Consider the following 20,725-nt stretch of genomic DNA (forward strand, 5'->3'; position numbering starts at 1 on the left):
GGTCCTCGTTCTCAAAGAGGAAATATTTCCATCCGGAGATGCAGCAAAAGTCCCACTGAACTCATTCACAGTTGCCACCAGGCACTCTGAGCCAAGGGACCAGCAGGCAAGCAGGAGTCACCATCCTGGCAGCAACAAGTGACCCTGATCCTCAGGAAGAGCCAGGCTGCAGTTTCACAATGGGAGCAAAAAGGAAGGTGTCTGGCAAGCAGATGATCCAGCTGGGTGTCTCTTTGTTCCACCCTTGCTCATTTTGATGGTAAATAGACGAGTGCAGCAGCCATGACCTAAAAGGGGCGTGGTGACCAGGGGCTCTGCAGAGGTGCTTCCTGCGGGTGATAGTAGAGGAGGGAGGTGATGAGTTATCAGCTGGGGCCTCGAGACCAGCTGCAGTGGTGGAGGCTATGGTTCGTCCCGTTAACCATCAGTTCCCCCCAGAAAAAGTAGAGCTGCTCCCAGAACTTATACAAAGAAGTGGATCTGAGTGGCATAAGGAGTAGCAGACACCAGGATATGCAACCCAGGTGGACCTTCATGACAGAAGGGCTTCTGCCCCTCGCTTCTGGGAGTGTTGCTGGCTGACAGCTCTCAGTTATCAGCCCTCTTCAGGAATTGAGCTTCCTCACCCAAAGTCACAGCCTCTTCTCTGGGGACAGCATGCATGCAATGACTGGCTGAAGCTGGGGTATAAAGGCCTGGTCCCCTCACCCCAACTCAGGACAAGTCAAAAGGCCGTCCCAGCTTCAGAACTCTCTGTGGGGTCAGCTGAGGCCTTTGTCAAGACTACTTGGCACCTCACCTTCTCCATCTGACCAAGCCTGCTTCCTTCCCTTCCTCCATAGGTGTGGAACCTGAGAGCACCCCCAATACCACCTGCTCATCTCCATGGCCAAGTCTGCTGCCCAGGGAACCCAGCCTGAATCAGGCTCCGTCATCGAGCTCAACAGAGTATGCCTGCCCACAGAGCTGGTACTGGGAGTTAGGTCATGGGCCCGCTCTCTGCCTGGAAAGTGCTAGGGGCACTGCACACTCCCACCTCCAGCGGTCCTTCTCTGGTGCCCCTTAGCACATGCCCTTGCCCTCTGTTCTGCCCTTCCTTAGGGCCTGCAGGTTCCAGGTCCTGAACTGGATATCATCTCTCCCAGTTTCGGGATCTGGCAGAGAGATACGAAGCACCTATTTATTGGCTAAGCAATGGCATGTATAGAAACCATTTCTCAGGCATTACACCTGAGGACAGGCATTCCCCGGAGGGTTAAATGGACCCATTGTAAGTGAATTAGGGTCAGCTTTGATGCCTATGCCTTAGTCCCTTTTTCCCAAAAACTTGGAAAGTAATTTGCTTGAGTCTGACGCAACCCCTGGGCTCCAACTGTCAGGACCAAAGATAGCAGTAATTGCCTTCTCGTCCCTTCACAAGGGTGTGTAAACCCAAAGCTCTATCCATCTATTATTCAGAATGGCAAGTGTTTACAATATTCATCCACTTACTCATCAGTATGTGAAATCTCTTCATAGCAGGCAATTTCCTCCTAGTTCATAACCTAAAAACAATTCATGGAAGCATCTGTTTTTGTCCTCAAGGATGGGGCTGTATATGTTACCGCAAGACCTAAGACACCTCAGATCAACTCTTCCCAGAACTAGATCAAAAGCCCAGGTGAGAATCACGTTCAGGCAGCCTCCACCAACCCCGCTTCTGGAGCAAGGCTTCCCTGCCTCATGTAGGCAAGAATTGCACCTGTTTTCCCAACTGGACAGTGGAGGGCCCGGAGCCCACGGGGTGAAGTGGCACATGACTCCTATTGCTTCCTTCCTTCCCTGCAATCAGTGCTTTTCTGACTCAGCTCAGGTTACTCTCATCTACAGCCTGGCCCAGTTCACAGTGGGAAGAAGCCCAACAGCAGGGGCTGTGCACCTGGCAATGGACCACTCATTGCAGTGTAGGACTGGGGTAGGATCTTCGGGTACAGAGACGCACAACCATGTACAAGCAAGTCAAGACCCAAGTACCAGGGTCTAGAGATGCTGCACTAGAGCAGCCCAGCCAGGAGGCAAGCAGGAGGGCAGTCATTAGGGCCATGAGACAAAGGGGCAACTAGAAACTGCACCTAAGAGTGTTGGCCTGAAGCCTCTCCAGTCCCTTCTGCTTGGGACCCAGGTAAATGCCACCTTCCATAAGGCCACCTTCCATAAGGCCATTTCCACCTTTGGAAACCTTACCCGTTTCCTTCCACGTGCAAGGAATTCCACTAGGTGTAATACCCCTGTCCTCTCTCTACCCCTCATTATTTACTTTGTCTCAAGGAAAGTAAAAGATGACCATTCTGGTGGTGGTGGTGGGGGGACTGGTCATGCATAGGCCAATGCCACCCCTCCACCCCTCAGTCCTCTTGGGACTGAGCTGCCTGCAGGGTACAGAATCCCACCGTTCTTGCCGAAGTGGGCTCGACCTCCACAGGGGTCAAGGGTCAGGGGAGGCTTTCTCTGGTCTCGTGTTGCCATGACTGGGTGGGTTAATCGGCGTCACTATGGGATTTGTATTAGCAGCCCACTTAGCAAACAGACCTAAAACTATGTCCACCAACCCAGCCTCTCTACCAATAATCAAGGGGATGTTTTGGCTTCTGTGGCAACTCCTTTATTTCTCAGACCCTTAAAGAGACCTTAGAACAGCTTTCCTGACCCCTTCAATCTTGCCCTTCTCTGAATTCCCATTGCACTTTTTGGCGTATGTCTAGAGTGACCTTCCATTATTTGGGTAACTATCTTATTTCCTTCCCTTCCCAGCTGAGAAGATCGAAGAGAAGACACTGGAGATCAGCTGAGACAGAGAAGAAAGAAGAGAGTAACTTGAGGAGACAGACCTGGAAACAAACAATGAGGAGGCCGTGTCATGAGTGTGCTAATGGGGTTGTTAGACAAGGCTCTGTCAGGGACACCAGCGACGGGAACCCCGACCCTGCGGGGGAGGGGAAAGCTTAGCATGTGGGGCTTCACAAGCCCGGCATCCCCTCCATTTCTGGGAAACACTGTCTCAGCTGCTCAGCCTCCGTTTTCCCTTCTTTTAGTGAAAGTACTTTGATTTCCTTTTCATGGAACCACACCTCCCATACCCACTCCCTCCTCTCATCCAAGTGATTCTATTCCCAGCATTGGGGGGCGGGGTTGACAATGACCCTAGACCAAGCCAGTCAGGGCATCCGGTCCCCCTAACCGCAGGGACTCATTCAGGAACAAGGTCAGTCCCAAGTTGGTCAAATCAGAGTGAACCCTGGGACATTTGTAAACTGCAGGGAAAGAGAGCTTGCTCTGTTTTCAGTTGAAATTGGTGCTCTGAGGAAAGCCTGAAGCTAAGTATCACCATTAGGGAAAAGCCTGGCTGGGAAACGGAGCCAACTTCCAGAAGTGGAGCTGAAAGAGTGAAGTGGTCAGGGGGCACCTGTGGAGCTCCTGAATTCACTGCATTACATGACTTATCTGGTCCTAAGCCAGTAAATTCCTTTCTTGCATGACCAATTTGTGTTTTTAGTCATTTTTCAACTTAGGTAAGATCAGAAAAGAGGTTTCAACATAAAGAAGGAACACAAGTGTTGGTGAGAATATGGAGAAATTGGAAACCTCATACACTGCTGATAGGAACATAAAATTAGAGTCACCATGACCCAGCAATTCCTCTCTTAGACATATACCCAGGAGGACTGAAAGCATATGTTCACACAAAGACAGAAATGTTCATGGCTGGGACATCACTGGCAGTCCAGTGGTTAAGACTCCGCGCTTCCACTGCTGGGGCACGGGTTCGATTCCTGGTCGGGAACTAAGATCCCGCATGCCACGTGGTGCAGCCAAAAAAAAAAAAAGAAATGTTCATGGCAGAATTATTCACAATAGCCAAAAAGCAGAAACAATGTAAGTGTCCATCACCTGATGAATGGATAAACAAAATGTGGTATATACCTATTGTGGAATTTTAGCCATAAAAATCAATGGAGGACTGATACATATTACAAGATGGATGAGCCTTGAAAACATTTTGCTAAGTGATAGAAGCCAGATACAAAATGCCACATAGTCCATTTAAAGGAAATGCCCAGAATAGGCAAATCAATTGAGACAGAAGGTAGATTAGTGGCTGTAAGGGGCTGGGGCAGGGACAGGAATGGGGAGTGACTGCTGAGGGGCACTGGTTTCTCTGGGGGGTGAGAAAGATGTTCTGGAATTAGTGGTGATGGCTGCCCAACCTTGTGAATATATTAAAAACCACTGAATTATACTTCACAAGGGTGCATTTCATGGTAGGTGAATTACATCTTAATAAAAATAAATGTGACAAAATGTTAACAGTTGGTAAATCTAGCTGAAAGGTATATGGGAATTCATTGTCCCATTCTTGCAACTTTTTAGCAAGTACAACTTTTTTTCAAAACAAAGTTGTTTTTTAAATGCTTAAAATAGGGACTTCCCTGGTGGTCCAGTGGTTAAGAATCCGCCTTCCAACACAGGGCATGCGGGTTCGCTCCCTGGTCGGGGGAACTAAGATCCCACATGCCGCAGGGCAACTAAGCCCGCACGCCACAACAAGAGAGCCCATGCACCTCAACTACTGAGCCCATGTGCCGCAATGAAAGATCCTGCGTGGCGCAACTAAGACCCGATGCAGCCAAATAAATAAATAGATATATTTTTTAAATGCTTAAAATAAATTCAAAGTCATTCCTTCTTGATCCCTCAGAGTGGATCTGGAGGGTGGGATCCCCCTCTCAGGTAGTTGTAGATTAGGGATGGCAGGAACTTTAAAGTCATCCAGGTCACCCCCTCATTTACAGATGAGGAAACGGAGTCCCAGAGAGCAGTGCCTTTTAAAGGTCACACATCTTGTTGGTAACTATCTCCTCACACGTTTCAGATTGCTATTCCATCCTTTTCTCTAGAGTTGTTTACTTTTCTCCCAATCTTTCATCCACGTAGAATGCTTACCTGGACTCTCTCCAAATTCTCAACATCTTTCTGAAGTACGTAGGTCCAAGGTTGGGGGAAGGAAACCCACCATAGAGACGTATGTTAGCTACTGAACATGTGGTGAAGAAGGCATCACTCCAAGATCAGAAGAAATTTCAGGAGTTCTGAGGAATAAATGCAAAAACGTACCCTAATGCTGGCACGTGGCATCAGCCCCGCTGCTTTCTGCTCGTGCGCTGAGGCCTGCTCCCTCCCCATCACACTGGGCTGCCTTCCAGATGGAGACGTTGGGGTGGGACTGGGTTTAGGTGGGTGGTTCCCCCAAACAGCCAGGATGCCTGCAGGCAGTGTCTTCAGGGGTGCCAATCACTACTCAAGAGAAGTACTGAGCGCAAAGTAGAAAAGAACAAAGACGGGAAAGTCAGAAGCTGGGTGGGCCCGGGAATGGAGCTGGAAGAAAGGGGCAAGTGTAAGAGAGAAGGAAGAGACACAACTCCTGAGGACAGGGCCAGGGTAATCAAGGCCCAGTTTGCCTGTTTGAAAGTGGGCGAGCCTGATTTCAAGGCCCAGTCCTGTTCCAAGAAAGATAGGACACACGGAACTTCTGCAAGAGAGCAGAGCTGGTTGGTGCCCACGTGTCCTATTGCCACAGTGAGAAGGGCTGAGGGGGAGATTACAGGCGTCCCATCTCCATCTCGTAGGCTCATGCCAGCAAGGATCTCTGACTGGTGTAGGCCTCGCCCTCGTGCTCACATATCCCAACCAACACTGGTGGCGCCATCTCTGAATCCAAGACCCCATGTGTAACCATCCACATCCCCGGCGACAGGATGAAGCCCCAAGTCCTTGGCCACAGTTTAGGGAAAGGGACATGATCTCAGCTGGGCAAAAGAGACTCATCCTGGTCCTTAAACAAGAGGTTAGCGTCAGCCTGGGTCTGCCGGGGGCCACCTTCACCACCTTTGGAGAGAGACTGCCTGAGTCAAAGAGCAGAGCAGAGAGACGGAGAGAAATCACGCCTTCACGTCATTGTGTGAGTCCCAAGATCTAGCCAAGTCATCTTTTCAGTTATGGGAACCAGTAAATTCCATTTAATTAAGATGGTTCTGTGTTAAGAGTTCCGTATCTTGCAATTGTGTTCTGACAATAACTTTGACATTCCAGACCCACATAGGCTGGGTCCATCCACCTAATCACCCCCCTCCAGTGGGTGTCATCACTGCTCAAAACACCAGCTCGGTGTTCCCTAAAGCCCGTCCCTTTCCACTGACAACATCATTCTCTCAGGAAAGCCATTCTTCAAAGCCCATATTAAGTGTCTCCATCTCCATGAAGCCTTCCTGTCTCAAGGCTGAGCCTACAGTCTCAAGGGGCATCAAGTGCCCTTTGTCAGGTTTCTGCCTTCCTGACAGCTGGATCGGAAGGTCCTTTGTGGGGACAGAGCTTTGTGACCCATTAATTTAGTGGCTGAGAGCGTGGACAGCTGTGGGCGAGATGTCAGCTGAAAAGATTCGCTAGTGATCTTGAGAAAACTGCTCTCCCCCAAGACACAACCACCTCTTCCTCTGTTCCCCAAGGTTCTCCCCCTGCTGCCCTTCACATCCCGAGTCTTCTCATGCGTGTGGCCCACTAGGCCTGCGCCGCTGGCTCCGCCTCCCATCGCGTGATGGGTCAGCAGGAACTGGGGCTCCTGGGTTCCCTACTCGGTCACCTGGCTGAGACTCCAGGCCCTGGGGGCCAACTGGGCCTGCTCTTCGGGGTCCGGGCCTCCACCCCACTTCCCACCCATCCCCTACTCCGCACACCCTCAGACTCTTCCACTTGACACCAGGCTGACCCTCCTTCACAGTCACCAGTCATTCAAATAAACCCTCCTTTCTCTTCTCAAAATCCCTCCAGGGCTTTCCACTGCTTTTAGATCCTTAAACGGGGCCCCCTTGCCTTTCTCGCCTCTTCTCTCACCACGTCCTTGCCGCCAGGTGTGCTTCTGCTTCTGCTTTCCCTCAGCAGGAATTCCCCCCACCCCACTTCCAAACACCCTCTTACACTAAGCTCATCCAGGAAGCCTCTCGGAGTCCCTGAGGTAGGAACCAGCCTCCCCTCTGGGCGCAGCACTTTTCCCAGCTGTCCAGTAGACCACTTACTTCACTCTACCTTTCCGTGGTCGAGTCCATCTCCCGGACTAAGAATACGAAATCTTTGGAGACAGGGCCCCTGAAGGTCATCACATTTCTCTCATGGTGCCTAAACGGTGCTTTGTACACAAGGCGCCTTTCGTAAGTGTCTGAAATGAAATGACATGAGAGAGCGAACCCATTCCCAGCTCCCGAGAAAGACACGTACTCTTCCTGGGAATAAAAAAAGAACGCCCAAGTGGGCTGCTCCTCCAAGGGAGCCCTGAGATCTTTCACTGTGATGCACACTGGGGCCCAGCGTGTCGGCTGAAGGGGTGAATGGACGAAGGGAACGTGGGTAACCGCTGGAGGCGTTGACGTTGGTCACGCTCCTGCTCCTGGAGCTGTTTGCACTCACACACCTCTCCCTGGACACGCTCCTGGAGCTGTTTGCACTCACACACCTCTCCCTGGAAGTCAGTGATCATTCCCCGTGGCTTCAAAAGGAAGTGCAGCTTCTTCTGCAAGTCCTGGCCCTGCAGAAGTCTATTTCTCTCCACACAAGGGCTGGAGTTCAGAAGCCACGCTCTCTCCTGCAGCTCACGGGATGCAGAGGGAAGAGCTCAGGGTCTGAAGTCAAGGACCTGGGCCGGAGGCATCTATGGCTCCCAGCCTTGGGACCTCGGTGCGGAAGTTGTCAGGATTAGGAGGACCATTCAGGTGCAAACGCCTTGCATGGAGCAGGCACACTCAAGTCCCTTCTAACTTTTTAAAAATTACGCCCACACTTCCTCAATTTCTCCTGCCTCTCTAAGAGGAAGGGAACGAACCAACTCAGGGAAGCTGCGACAGAAAAAGGACAGGGAGCCATTGGCATTTACATTCTTATTTGTGGTTTCCGGTTTTTTTGTTTTGTTTTGCTTTTAATTTTTTTTTCTAGAAAAAAAAAGGAACACAACCAAGGGAATTTATATGACAAACTATCAGTGTCAGGAGGGCAGGGGAAAAGAGAAAGAAAGCCCAGAGGCATGGGTAGCTAATAAAAAGTGGGTTCCGAACCACGCGGAACGGTCCACAGGGTCATGTCTGGGTCCTCATGAGATGACCGGTCACTTTGGCATGCGTGTTCGGTGCCCGGTCTCCTGGTCCGCCTGCTCGGACCCCCAGGGTCAGAGAGAGCTGGCTGCACCCTGGAAATCTGCCAAACTCAGACTACAGCAAGTCAAGACTTAATTTAGCTCCTTGGCTTTGTGCTCAGGTATCACACGGCAGTCTTTCTTGCCTAAGAGAAGAGTCTAGAAGAGTGTGAGAGTCACCATGGGACACACTTTGGCATCACAGTGAACCCCACGTGGCCACTCACTCAGGCGCAGACATGGCCTTCACCACCGACACAGGCGTCTGTCCAGACATCCTCAGGCAGTCTGGCCAAAGAAGGACAAGGGACATGAGAGTCCCTGTCTAGCCACAGGTCAACAATGGTGTCCATTCTCCAGTCTTACTCTGTCTATCGCCTGTGAAGGACACGGGGATCCATCTGCTTTTCGGCTTAACACTGGACACTGATTCCAAAGAAGCTTGGCCATTTGGATCCACACCATAGGTCTCTCCGGTTTCTCCCACTTTACACCCCATATCTCAGGGCAGAAAATTCAGCCGATCCAGAGCCACGTGTGGCCAACAGAACAGCCTGAGTGATGGCCGGGCAAGAAAGAGCCGGTAGCACACTGTAAGACCAGAGTACATTCAAGAAGGGGAGAGGGGCACGCAGCAAGCTGCTGCCCCAGGTCACAGTCTAGGGGACACACTGAGCCTGAAGGGCACAGCCAGGGCCGCTCGCCTGACAGGGGGTTCTGACACCTCATGCAGCAGGGCCCCCCTGGCTGCAGTTCCTACATGGAGAGCGGCGGGCTCCCTGCCCTGCTGCGGCCCCTGTTCCTGCACGGAGGCCAGGTTACGTCTCAGTGCCGCGGTCCTGAGGAGCACCACGCTGGCCAGCGAGCCAGGCCGATGTGGCTCTGGGTTCCACAGGAAGGCCGCAGGGAGCCATGGTCACTGGGAGGGGGGAGCAAAGGAGGAGGGCTGCATTCTGCCAGGAGGGATTCGGGGAGGAACTACCGGGGGCTGGAAGGGTCTGCGGGACCCAAACATTGTAGAGCCAGAAGGGATGGGATAAACAGCTGAAGGACGACGATGACAGTCTTGTCGCTAGTTTAAAAAGAGAGTATTGGTGTTGTTGCTCAGTTTTGGTTTTCCCTTTTAAAACCACTCACATTTTAAAAGGTGACAGGGCTGGGGAGATTTGGCCCCCTTCACACTGATCCTTTCCGGGGGGCCTCAGGCTCACGCCGGGGCGCCGGCCACCAGGCAGGGGCGGGTCGGGGAGAGCACGTGCTCTGCTTCCCAGCAGCCACCCCTTCTCCCTGCAGAACCAGAACACACGTGACAGGCAGTCCAAAGACTAAAGTGCAGAGAATTCCACAGAGCGGGCAGCCCGGTACTGGGCACTCCCAGAAGCGGCAGGGGCAGGGCTCAGCCCAGAGCTATGCTGTGGGGCACACGTGGACAGCTATGAGGCGAGCCCGCAGGGCACGGTCCCCTTTCCCTTGGGCCCCATGGATGCCTCTTCTAGCGGGGACCGTCCACTGTCAACAGCTCCCCAAGGAAAGTCTCAGTCTCAGAGATAGGGACCACGAAGGGGGAAAACGTGTACGACCATCCCTGGTTGGTAATGACGAGTGACCGTGGAACGAGAGGGGGGTGGAAAGAAGGGAAACAGTGCCATTATCTAAAACCAGTGAACCCCAGGTTTTGAGAGTGGGGATCCATGAACAACGCTAAAGGCAGAGTCTCTCCCGGGGAAGGTTGGTGAAGATGGACAGGATCCTCCCGGTGAGGCCTGCTGGGGAAAGGAGCACCTCTGGGTGTGGAGGGCGCTGCAGAGTGGGGAGGGCTGCCAAGGAGGAGGGCCCACGGCTGGCACTAGGGTGTGTAGGCCGGGGGCGGCTGGAACTGGTTGATGACCTCGTACTCCGCCGGGTAGGGCTCGTTCTCCTCCATCTCCGAGAGCAGCTCCAGCGCCTGCTCCTCTTCCTCCGTGGGGTAGTGGCGCAGGAGGTTGGCTGCTGTGGCCAGGATTGAGGCCCCGCCCGCGCCTGCCACCAGGTAGAAGCTAACAGCAAAGGTGACATAAACCTGGGAACCGTGGTACTTCTTATGTTGCTGCTGCTGGGCCAGGATGAGTTCGGAAGCCCAGTAAGAAAAACCGATGACGGTGGCACACTGCAGGACTGGGGGACAGAGGGACAGCAGAGAAAGGAGGTTAGCAGGCACCCTGCAGCCGGGATGCTTGAGGAATCAACTGCACTCTCTCTACCCAAACTCCATTTTCAGAGAACCTGCCTGGCCCCAGACACTGCAAGGGGGAGCTCTCGTGGCCGGGGCTGGGGACAGAGGCCTGACCTCACCCGGGCCAACTAGATTCTCTCTGTCTTAAGAATTTGGAATTGGGGACTTCCCTGGTGGTCCAGCAGTTAAGACTCTGCACTCCCAATGCAGGGGGCCCGGGTTCGATCCCTGGTCAGGGAACTAGATCCCGTGTGCCACAACTAAAGATCCTGCATGCCACAACTAAAGATCCCACATGCCGGAACTAAAGATCCCGCACATGGCAGTGAAGATCCCACGTGCCACAACTAAGACCCAGCGCAGCCAAATAAATAAATATTAAAAAAAAAAAAGAATTTGGAATTGGGATACTAGGGCTGCTAGAAGTCATTGGGTGCTTCGAGAGGAAGAGACAAGGTCGTGCAGTTTGGGAGCTGGAGTCGCTGATACCCTAGGTCAAATCAACACACCAGCCCCATCAGAGGGAGGAGAGAAGCCTCGTATGAGCAGAGAAGCCTGGTCTGCAGGGAAGCAAGAAGGGGGAGGAGAGAGTCAGAGACCATGTATTCCAGGGAGACACAGTGAGACACCGTAGTTCCTCCCTTGCTCCTTCCAGGCCCCATGAGCCTGGCTGAGCTTCAAATCCTGTTCTTAGAGAGCCATGATGTAAATCCTAACAATATTCTCTCCCTACAGCTCAGCCGAGTGGGTCTGTGGTCCTGGCAGGCATACACGCAAATGACGGAAGCAAGCTGCTCTCACACGCCAGTGCTCTGTGAAAGGCTAGAGCTGAAATGAGCATCGGGAACAGTGTCTGCTCCTGACACCCCTTCGCCCCCACCTGCAACTCCAGACAGGATGCCGCCCCTACCCTGTGGCAGTTCCTCCCCGACTGGGAGTAGCCCGAGCTTACCTGTGAGGATGTGGGCGAAGGCATAGCGACGGGTGATCTTCAGGGCTGGATGCTTGGGCCCAAAGACATCCAGAAGGAAGGCGGAGAGACTACACAGGATGCCCAGGAAGCAGAAGGCGGCGATGACCCGCAGGAGCAGGACCGTCTGGGGATTCATGCAGAAATCTGTAGGGGGGGAACCAAATCCTCAGGGTCCCAGGCAACACCCTGGGGCAGGAAGTCCCCACCTGGGAGGAATTCTCCCCTCCACCACAGGCCGGGCGAGCCAGGGGAGGACTGGAGGGAGGGCGTGGTCTCAGCTCCTGCTCCCAGTGGGACTGCAGAGGGGGTGGAGGAGCCTCCCTATTCGAAGACAGGACCTCTGGGTCACTGCTCCCGTGTGCCTCGAGTCCTTCCTCCCTTTCCAACAAGACTAGTCCAAGTGCAGGGCTCCACTTCAGTGCACGGCTGACCCTTGAACAGCATGGGCTTGAACTGCGAGGGCCCACTTATATGTGGACTTTTTTCTCAATAGTAAATACTACGGTACTACACGATCGGGGTTGGTTAAATCTGCGATGTGGAACCACGGATCCGGAGGGCCAACTATAAATTACACAAATTATACACAGATTTTCAACTGCTGGGAGGGTCAGCATCCCTAACCCCATTGTTGTTCAAGGGTTAACTGTACTTGCCATGCTCTCCTAACCATTTTTAAAGACCCTGACAATTAATCAGACATGTTAACTCATTCTGCTAAAGCATGCTTTGGGCTGGCAGGAAAAGCCCATTGACTTCTGAGCTGAGACGGCCAAAGGGACGAAGGCCAGAGGCCCATTCAAGTCCATTCTCTATCCAGTCACTCATTCACCACCTTTTTGTTCAAAAAGAAGCTGAAGCAGTTTAGAGAACCTTGTAATTACAAGAGAGGACTAAATAGATGGGGAAAGCTGGTAGACTGGACCTCCACATTTATTTTTGCTCCCTCCCCGAACCCTACTAAAACAAAAGAAAAGAAAGATTAAGACATAAACCCACACAAAGAGGAGAAGGGAAAAACAAAATTCCGGAAACTGGGAAGTAACGGGACTTAGAACTAGAACTGACTTGACAGAATAGATAAACTGAAGTATAAGCCGGAAATGGGAAAAGCTAAGAACCAACTAGGTTTACACCACAGAAGCCTGAAAGGCTCAGAAACTGACAGCCCCAAATACCTTCTAAAATGAGGGCAAAGCCACAGGGGGGTGCTCGCTATACCGAAATGAGGGAATGAACCAAGAAAAAGGAAGATACTAAAACAGGAGACCCAACATTCAAAGAGTAAAGAGCCCCCACGGTCATAGTGAAAGATACCAGGAGGACAACTACACACCAGACACATCAAGCAACCTACATTTCCCTCCAGGACTTTAATACCATTCTTTCCTTTTTTCTTTTTTTTTTTTTAAATTCCATCTAGACCATACTGTCAGTTTCCTTTGATATCTACACGAACGGCCATAGTTCTAGAAACACACAGACAGAATAAAGGCTGGTCCAAAAAGATACCATTTTAAGCTGTGATAAAAAGTAGGAAATGGGCCTTAACTTCCTCTATTCAGCCACTGGCAAGTTCTTCTTTTATTTAGGCCATGGGTCACCAAGTGATTTGGGAAAATTTGAAAAGGGCTGGCAAGACTCACACTGTAGGCTCCTTTCCCGAGCTTTTTTTTTTTTTGGAGGTGGGGGAACCACAAGCTTTATTGGCTGAAAGTTCTCCTCAGGAGCCTGGCCTGCTGGGCTTTCCTGAGTTTTGATCTCAGGCTGAGAGGCTGTTGGACAGTGGTTATCACTCCCTCGTGCACAGGAGAATCACCGGGGTGCTGGTTGAGAGCATGTTCCCAAGCTCCAGAGATTCTCAGCTCTTGGTCTGGAGCAGGGCCTAGGAATCTGGATTTTTATCAGCAGCGCAGGGGGCCTGAGCCTTACACCCCAAGAAACACTGATCCTGGACCTAGAGGGAGGTGAACTGATGAAGAACAGTCCAAAAACCTGGGGAGGGCACCTGAGATCAACAAAGCAGACTCAAACCAACCGACATTGATCGGCATCATGGGGTCCTGGACAGAGGGCACAGCCTCCCACACGGAAAAACCAGACCAGATATGCAGAGGCCCTGGGCCTTTGTGACAGCACGCACTCCCTGCCTCCTCAGGCTCAGAATTCACCAGGCAGATGTTGCCTGAGCCCACACATGATTCATACGCCTTGATCTGGCTTCAGAGCTACCTGTCACTCTCTTGTCAGCTAACCATCTGTTTTGGGGCCCAATCATTCAGCCTGAGTGATCGCCTGCTGCTAGGAGGCTTGCCTGTGCGTTAGCTCTGCCAGCAACCAGGTCCAGCCTTCATTTAATCCGGCCCTGCGGGCCTGAAGGGGTCTAGAAACCCACAGGGCCTCTCTGAAACCAAAGCTCCTGGAGACGGGGGCTGTTTCCTGGCTGCATTCTGAATATTGCTAAAAGCTCTCTGAGACAGTTCTTCTGGGGTCCACGTGGCGCGTGGCACGGATGGGGCAGGACGAAAGTGTTCTAGTGCTTCCAAGAATAACCTGCGAGTGGCAGGGTATAGGGGCTTACATCACACTCCGCTCTGCAGCAGGCCGTGTTCAGATTCCTCCAGCATTACTCAACGTGACCTGGCCCTCTGAGTGATGCTTTAATTGTGGTACTTAAAGTCAATTCAGTGTTGCTTTTTTTAAAATTAATTAATTTATTCATTTATTTAATTTTTGGCTGCATTGGGTCTTCGCTGCTGCATGCGGGTTTTCTCCAGTTGCTGAGAGCGGGGGCTACTCTTTGTTGCAGTGAGCGGGCTTCTCATTGTGGTGGCTTCTCTTGTTGCGGAGCACAGGCTCTAGGTGCGCGGGCCTCAGTAGATGTGGCACGCGGGCTCAGTAGTTGTGGCTCGCGGGCTCTAGAGCACAGGCTCGGTAGTTGTGGCGCACAAGCTTAGTTGCTCCGCGGCATGTGGGATCTTCCCGGACCAGGGCTCGAACCCGTGCCCCCTGCGTTGGCAGGAGGATTCTTAACCACTGTGCCACCAGGGAAGCCCTCGACTCAGTTTTAATTTAGCAACTAGTTTTAACTGAAAACTGTAACACACAGGGCTTCAAAGATACTTTCTTTGGCTGCATAAGTGAGTACAGGATTTCATTTGATTATCATCCTTTAAAACGTACATCCACTGGATACACTTCTATGTGTCTCATGTTTCAGAATACACTTAGTAATAAGGAAGACTTGCACAGATGTCCAGCTGCCCCTCCCAAGAGACAAACATTGTTGGCACTTTCTTGTGTGCCCCTCCAGGTGTTCCTGCCTGTGCACGCAGGTGGGGCAAACGTTATCTTAGTTAAGCCTCACTCCACTCTGGGGGATTCATCACATGGTTCAGATGAGGAATTGGAGGCTCCAGGAGGTTAAGTGACTTCCTGCAGGTCACTCGGCACAGGGCTAGACTCCAAATCCGGGTCAGGCTCCCTTGCATCATGATGCTCCCAATCACCAAGCACCAGTTAGCCGTTTTCATTTTTCCCCGATGGAGCTAATCAATCAAATCCTAAAGAGCTGTATTTGAATGAAAGGTCAAAAGTGGCTATGAATGCTGGCAGAGCCATCGTCAGTGTCAGCAGCTGCTGAGCTCACTAAGGGAACAGCTGGAAGCATGAAATCTCTTCTAGGCAGAAAAGGTTCGGGTCGTTAAGCAATGAAAAGAGCTCATAACTGGGAATTATTGGGCAAAACCTGCTGGGTGTGGTGTAAGCTTCTGCAGTCATCTCATCGGAGTCTGGCTCTTAAAAGCAGAAGTCACTGGACTTGGCACCCAATCCTAGCCCTCCCACAGATCATATGTCACCTTGAGCAAGTCACTGAATGCCCTTGGCCTCTGCGCTCACCCTGTCAAAGGGAAGCAATAACACCTGCCCCACCTGCACAGGGGTGCGTGGGGAGAGCCAAATCACAAAGTGCCGGGGATGAGCCGCCCCGCTCCCTCTGTGCTGAGCGGCCACAGCAGTGTCTCTTCTCTGGCGTGCCTTTCCTCCTTACACCGAGACTGCCCCCTCCACACACGTCAGCCAGTGCGGGCCAAAGGAGGAGCCCACTAATGCCAGACTGAGGACCTGTGCCACCAGGGTGATGATGCAGTACAGAGAAGGGGTTTTGGACCCACAATTCAGACAGGTTTTGTTTCTACGTGACGCCTTCTGCCTTTCTCTACTCCAAAGCTCTGAGCAAACCTTGAGGCTCAGCGGGGAAGCCAAGTGGGGACTTTCCTTGGAGTGATGCTAATAGATACCCCAGGAGCCTGCCCTACACCCCACAGCGGTCTCAGAGCACACAGGCAAGACAGGCAGCGTTATCCCTGACACGCTTAGAACCCAGCTCAGACTCTCCTGGGGTCGGGATCTCAATGTCCCTTTCTTTCCTCCCTGTCAGACATCAGTATGGCAGGGAGGGCAATGAATATCTGCTCCATTGAGAGGGCTGCCAAAGAGAAGCAAAATCCTCAAATGTTACGTGTGTGTTATTTTATTTGTGGAGAGAAACGGCACATGGGGCAGGGTCCTAATTTTAAACTCAAACCAGTGGTGCAGGGAATTCCCTGGTGGTCCAGTGGTTAGGACTCCGTGCTGCACTGCTGGGGGCCCAGGTTTGATCCCTGGTCGGGGAACTAGGATCCCACAAGCCGTGTGGCACAGTCAAACAAATAAACAAACAAACAAAAATTGTTTAAAAAAAACAAAACGGTGGCGCATCCACTCCACTCCAGTAAGACAGAATGCATCCAACCCTCCAGTTGTGCCGTGGCCTGTTTATTTTGGTAACTATTGCTTGACTGTCCCCTCCAGTCACTGGGGAAGAAGGCAGCTGCTGTGTAATAGGATCCCAAGGAACTGACTTTGCCCAGGGTCATTGGTAAGTCACTGGGCTGGATTTGTTTTGAAGGCCCTGGCTCTTCCTGTCTACCTGCCCATGGCTCTCACCCCTCCTGACCCAAAGAGGCTGCAGGCAGGACGCTTAAAGTGGCTTCTGGCCAGTTCCCTTCCGTCCCGTCTCCTATTTCCCCCCTCACTGGAGTCCCTGAGTCAGAGGCACGTCTCCGGGGGCCCCAGTCCTTCCAGCACCCACCTGCGCAGCCACTCCCCAGTGTGACTTTTTTCCAACCAAGGCTTCTGACACAAGACTCCAAGAGGGCCCTCCAGTGCCTGGCTGGGTCATCCCACAGATACCAATGGTCCTAGCCCAGCTGCCTCTGAGTACAGGCCCCACAGGATCGGGAAATGCCAGCTGCATCGGTCACCACCCCTCAGACACTCCGGCCCTTCCTGGAAGGCCCTTGATCTTCCCGTGGCTTGCTGTCAACCGTGATTCCCCTGACTTCACATCCTAAACTCCCTCATTCTCCAGAGATGCTTCCTGAGGCTGTGGTCCCTGCTGCCCTTTGCTGGGCAAGCGTGAGAGGCAGAGAGGGACTGGGGCTCAGAAGGAGTGATTCTCTGGGCTCCCCTGCTGGGGGCCACCATCGGTCTGGGCACATCTCTGCCCGCCCCCCCACCCCCCCGGGCCCAGACTGAAGAAGAGCTTTGTGAGGAGCAGGGGAGTGGCAGAATTCTGGTCGGATCTTTTAAGCCGACGGCATTTGTTAAAGCCTTCAGGGCTCTGGGAATGACAGCGGGAGGATGAGTGGCTTTGCCTCAGCTCACCAACGTAAGGTGATGAGGAATAAAAAGGCGCAGCTTTGTCTAGGCTTGTGATAAAAACTCAACTAGAACGGGGAAATAAGAGGCCTGGGACAGCTCTGATGGAAGGAGAAAGAAGCCCAGTGTGCGCTACGGTACAGTGGTGAGAGTGGAGTCCACGCCACTCAGATCAGCTGTGTGTCCCTGAGCAAGTGACCTGACCTCCCTGAGCCTGAGACACGTGTGTGTGTCTGTGTGTCTGGGTGTGTGTGTGTGTGTTGGAGCGGGGGGTGGGGTGATGACAGTCCCTACCAAATAAAGATGTTGTTTAGGGGATACTACAGCCAGGCGTGAAGTGGGTTTAGCACAATGCCTGGCACTCAGGCAGGGGGCCAAGAAATGGGAAGACACCGTCCCAAAGCCTGCTGGCCCTGGCTGCTCCCTGTCGCCTGCAGATACCTGGCAGAGTCTGTTCTCCCTCTGGAAGCATCTACAGGCACCGGATCTGTACCCCACAGCTCTGCTCCCTCCTGAGATGGGGAATATCCCAGGCTTCCATGCTAGGATATCTGCCAGGCCCTGAGGCTCAGCACAATCCCACAGAATAGCGTACATCTGAAGGCCCACTGGGCACCAAAAAAACCAACTGGTACAAAGAAGAAGAAGAAGAGAAACAGGGACCCTTGGATTCCTCGCCTTCTTCTGTGGTAGCTCAGGAGGTACCACTGTCAACTCCTTTATTAATGGACACCAAGTGTTCCCAGCTTGTAATGGCCAAGAAGATGGCCAAGGAAAACCAGGCCGAAACTATTCATGGGTTAAGATCCCTAAACACACGAACAGGCATAATGTAAAGGTGAAGGCGACGTGCTTTATAAAAGACAAAACCTGGCTTGGATTATTTCTCAGAAAAGGTAAATATATGTGTAAACAAAGGAGAACTGCACCAAGAACTTATTCTTATTTTTGACATGGCTTTGACAAGGATGCACGCCAGAGTGGACTGAACAATCATGAGATCATTCCTTATGACGGCTGAAGTAAAGCAAAGGTTACAAAACATAGAGACAGCGTCACTTTAAACTGGAGTCAACGGTGAGGTACACTCAGCTATGCCACTCCCAGCTGTGTGGCCCTGGAGAGATCACTTCACCTCTCTGAGACACCAGTTTCCTGGACCTTTGGAATGAGGACATGGGATCAGATGGCCCCTCCCCTCATGGCATGAATTTCACGAGCCTCCCTAGGAATGATCTGAAATGGAGAAGCATCGTGAACTCTCTGCCAGTTTGGAAATGACACCAAGCCCTTGAAACACTGACCACCAGGGGATCAACTGCCAAGGTCTGGGTGAAGCGGTGGAAAGGTGGCAGCTGTTCCTCAAAAAAAGGCAAGTGCAGGGGAACGCGCTAAGGGAAAAACCATCCAGACTCAACTCAAGCTTGATGGGCTTTCTGCCATCAGCTACACGCCACAGAAAAAGCTGCATGTCACACGGCCTCCATCGTGTGGATAACTTTGCTCGTAATGAGCCAATGCAGAGAAAGCTATCATCAAGGTGAAATCTAGAAACAAACCAGAAGCCCCCAACCTGTTCTCTACAAAATCATCCTAAAGCTTCAAAGACTCAAGAGAAATGCAAAACAGCAAGAGAACTCTCAGAGAAAGACAAGATTAGGCCACAAGGATACGGCTTTTCAGCCGCAACCTGCAGAAGTGGTATATATGATCCAAGTTCTCCAAAGGAAAACTTGACCTTTTCACCAAATCCCAGTGCCTGAATCCGTAAAAAGGCAACATGAAGATATCTAACAGGACGGGCTTCTGATACGTGGGGCAGTAAACATCTGGAATGAATTACAGCCAGGGAGTAGCACAGGGAGAAAACGTTCAAGAATGGTTCAAAAGGCCTTGGGGGTAATGAACTCCGCTGTTACTAAGGGCTGTTTGGAATCCACTGACCATTTTCCCTGTAAAAGCCAGGCAGTGCCATCCTGCCCCCCACACCACACAGCCTTTACCTTCATTACTACAGACAGGGTAGGCAGGATGAGCTACAGGCCTCCCCTGGGTCCAGTCATGGTCCCTTTCCCCTTTCCTCTGCCTCCCTGGCTGAAAAGCAGGATGACGAACAAAGCAAATTTACCTCATTCGGGCACACTTGTGAGGGTTCCAAGAGCCAAATTCCTATTGTTTTACTGAGGGTGGCAATGGAACTGACTTCTGGTTATTGAAAATACCATAGACTCCCTTTGTCTCTATCTAACAACAATCAAATTACTGTACAACTCAAAAACATCTTTTAAAATCTAGCCATATTTAAAAGTTCCTATTTCTCCATCAATCAGGCTGTCCCAAAGAAACCTTCCTGTATCCCACAGGCTCCTCAGAAGGAGACAGCTAATTGTGATGCCTAGCACCCTTATCTTCTCTCCATATACGGCGCCCTTCGCCCGGCAGAAGCCTAAAATAGCAGTCCAGATTAGCATGGCGTTGAGGAGTGGGTGCTTGGCTGAATAACATCAGAATTAATGAGGGGCTGGACCCCAAACAGAGCCACCTGGTGGGCATGAACACCAGGCAAGAATGGGGCTGTTTCCTTCAACCAAGTGCCTGCCCCAGGCTATCTCAGCTCCAGCCGGCACCCTACCGAGGAGGCCCTGTCATCCAGAAAGAAGAGGGCCGGCGCGCAGCGCCCTCACCTTTCAGCAGGTCCGGGTGCACGGAGCCCAGCACGTCGGAGACCCCCAGCTCCTGGCGGGAACAGGTGCCACCGTGGATGTGCAGCCAGGCAGGCTCGGCGAGGGCAGTGCACAGCGCGGTGATGGACAGGGCACCCGGCAGGGCCGAGGCCAGGCTACGCTCCGGCTGCTTGGGCAGAGCGCTGCCTCCCGGGTTCCTCCGCCGGCGCCCGCCAGGCAGCCCTGCGCCTCCGGGGGCGTACATGCCCGGGGCCGCCCGCCGTCGCTCCGCGGTCGCTGCTGGTCGCCGCCGACCTCCGCCGAGCGCACAGAGCCTGCCTGTCCGGGGGGAGGAGAGCAACGCACTGGGTTCGCAGAGGTGAGGCTGGCGCAAGGCTGTCAGGGCCGACACCGGAGGATAGGGGTGGGACCGAGGGCAGAGCAGAGACAGGAGAGCTGCAGAGGTTGGGGGGGGCGGGGACGGGGTCCCTGGAGTGGGGCTGCGGAGGTGCAGGATGATGACCCGGAGAGGGCTGGGGGCCCTCTGGATCTTGGCAGAGCAGAGTGGGGAGGGGGGCTGGGGCGGAGTTATCTGTTACTGGTGGAAGAGAGACCCGGACTAGGAGTCTTGGCCAGAGGGTGCCGAGGGGCGGAGGACCAGGCTGGGCCGCAGGGATCGGGGACCCAGGATCTGGGAACAGCGCTCTGGGGTGCGACCTGTACCCAGAGAGGACCCACCCCTCACCGACTCTTGATCCTCACCGGTCAGCAGGCCTCAGTGCAGGGATGGCGTCGTTCCGTCCCGTCACGGGCTCCTCAGCTGCCCGGGTCCGAGCGATCCCAGGCCCCAAACCCGCAACGCCCGAACCAACCCGGGCCCGATCCACTTCCGGCTTCCTCCACCTCTGCCCCCGCCTCCTCCGGCTCCCCGCCCCGTCCCCGCGCGCGACACAGCCCGGGCG

General features: G+C 52.8%; 1 protein-coding gene across 2 annotated transcripts; it reads right to left on the bottom strand.

Moving 5' to 3' along the window:
• Window positions 1-9,427: 9,427 nt before the first annotated feature.
• TMEM127 (transmembrane protein 127) lies at window positions 9,428-20,661 on the bottom strand. Of its 2 annotated transcripts, none has more exons than XM_068564551.1 (4): window positions 20,526-20,661; window positions 19,785-20,102; window positions 11,377-11,541; window positions 9,428-10,366 (listed from the first exon to the last, which is right to left on the bottom strand). In XM_068564551.1, exons 2-4 carry the CDS (start codon window positions 20,026-20,028, stop codon window positions 10,059-10,061), a joined length of 717 nt encoding a protein of 238 aa, XP_068420652.1. In that variant the 5' UTR covers window positions 20,029-20,102; window positions 20,526-20,661; the 3' UTR covers window positions 9,428-10,058. The 2 variants fall into 2 exon arrangements, with proteins under 2 accessions (XP_068420652.1, XP_068420653.1); XM_068564552.1 differs by having other exon boundaries at window positions 19,785-20,159.
• Between the last annotated feature and the right edge of the window lie 64 nt (window positions 20,662-20,725).

Source organism: Eschrichtius robustus, chromosome 15, assembly GCF_028021215.1.
Source record: "Eschrichtius robustus isolate mEscRob2 chromosome 15, mEscRob2.pri, whole genome shotgun sequence".
Lineage (NCBI taxonomy): Eukaryota > Metazoa > Chordata > Mammalia > Artiodactyla > Eschrichtiidae > Eschrichtius > Eschrichtius robustus.

Excerpts from the sequence above, each read along its gene's own strand:
- TMEM127 (XM_068564551.1), bottom strand. The coding sequence starts at position 20,028 with ATGTACGCCCCCGGAGGCGCAGGGCTGCCTGGCGGGCGCCGGCGGAGG. Across the intron at positions 11,542-19,784 it reads GCACCCGGACCTGCTGAAAG|ATTTCTGCATGAATCCCCAG; the intron begins GTGAGGGCGCTG and ends CCCCCCCTACAG. Across the intron at positions 10,367-11,376 it reads CTTCGCCCACATCCTCACAG|TCCTGCAGTGTGCCACCGTC; the intron begins GTAAGCTCGGGC and ends TCTGTCCCCCAG.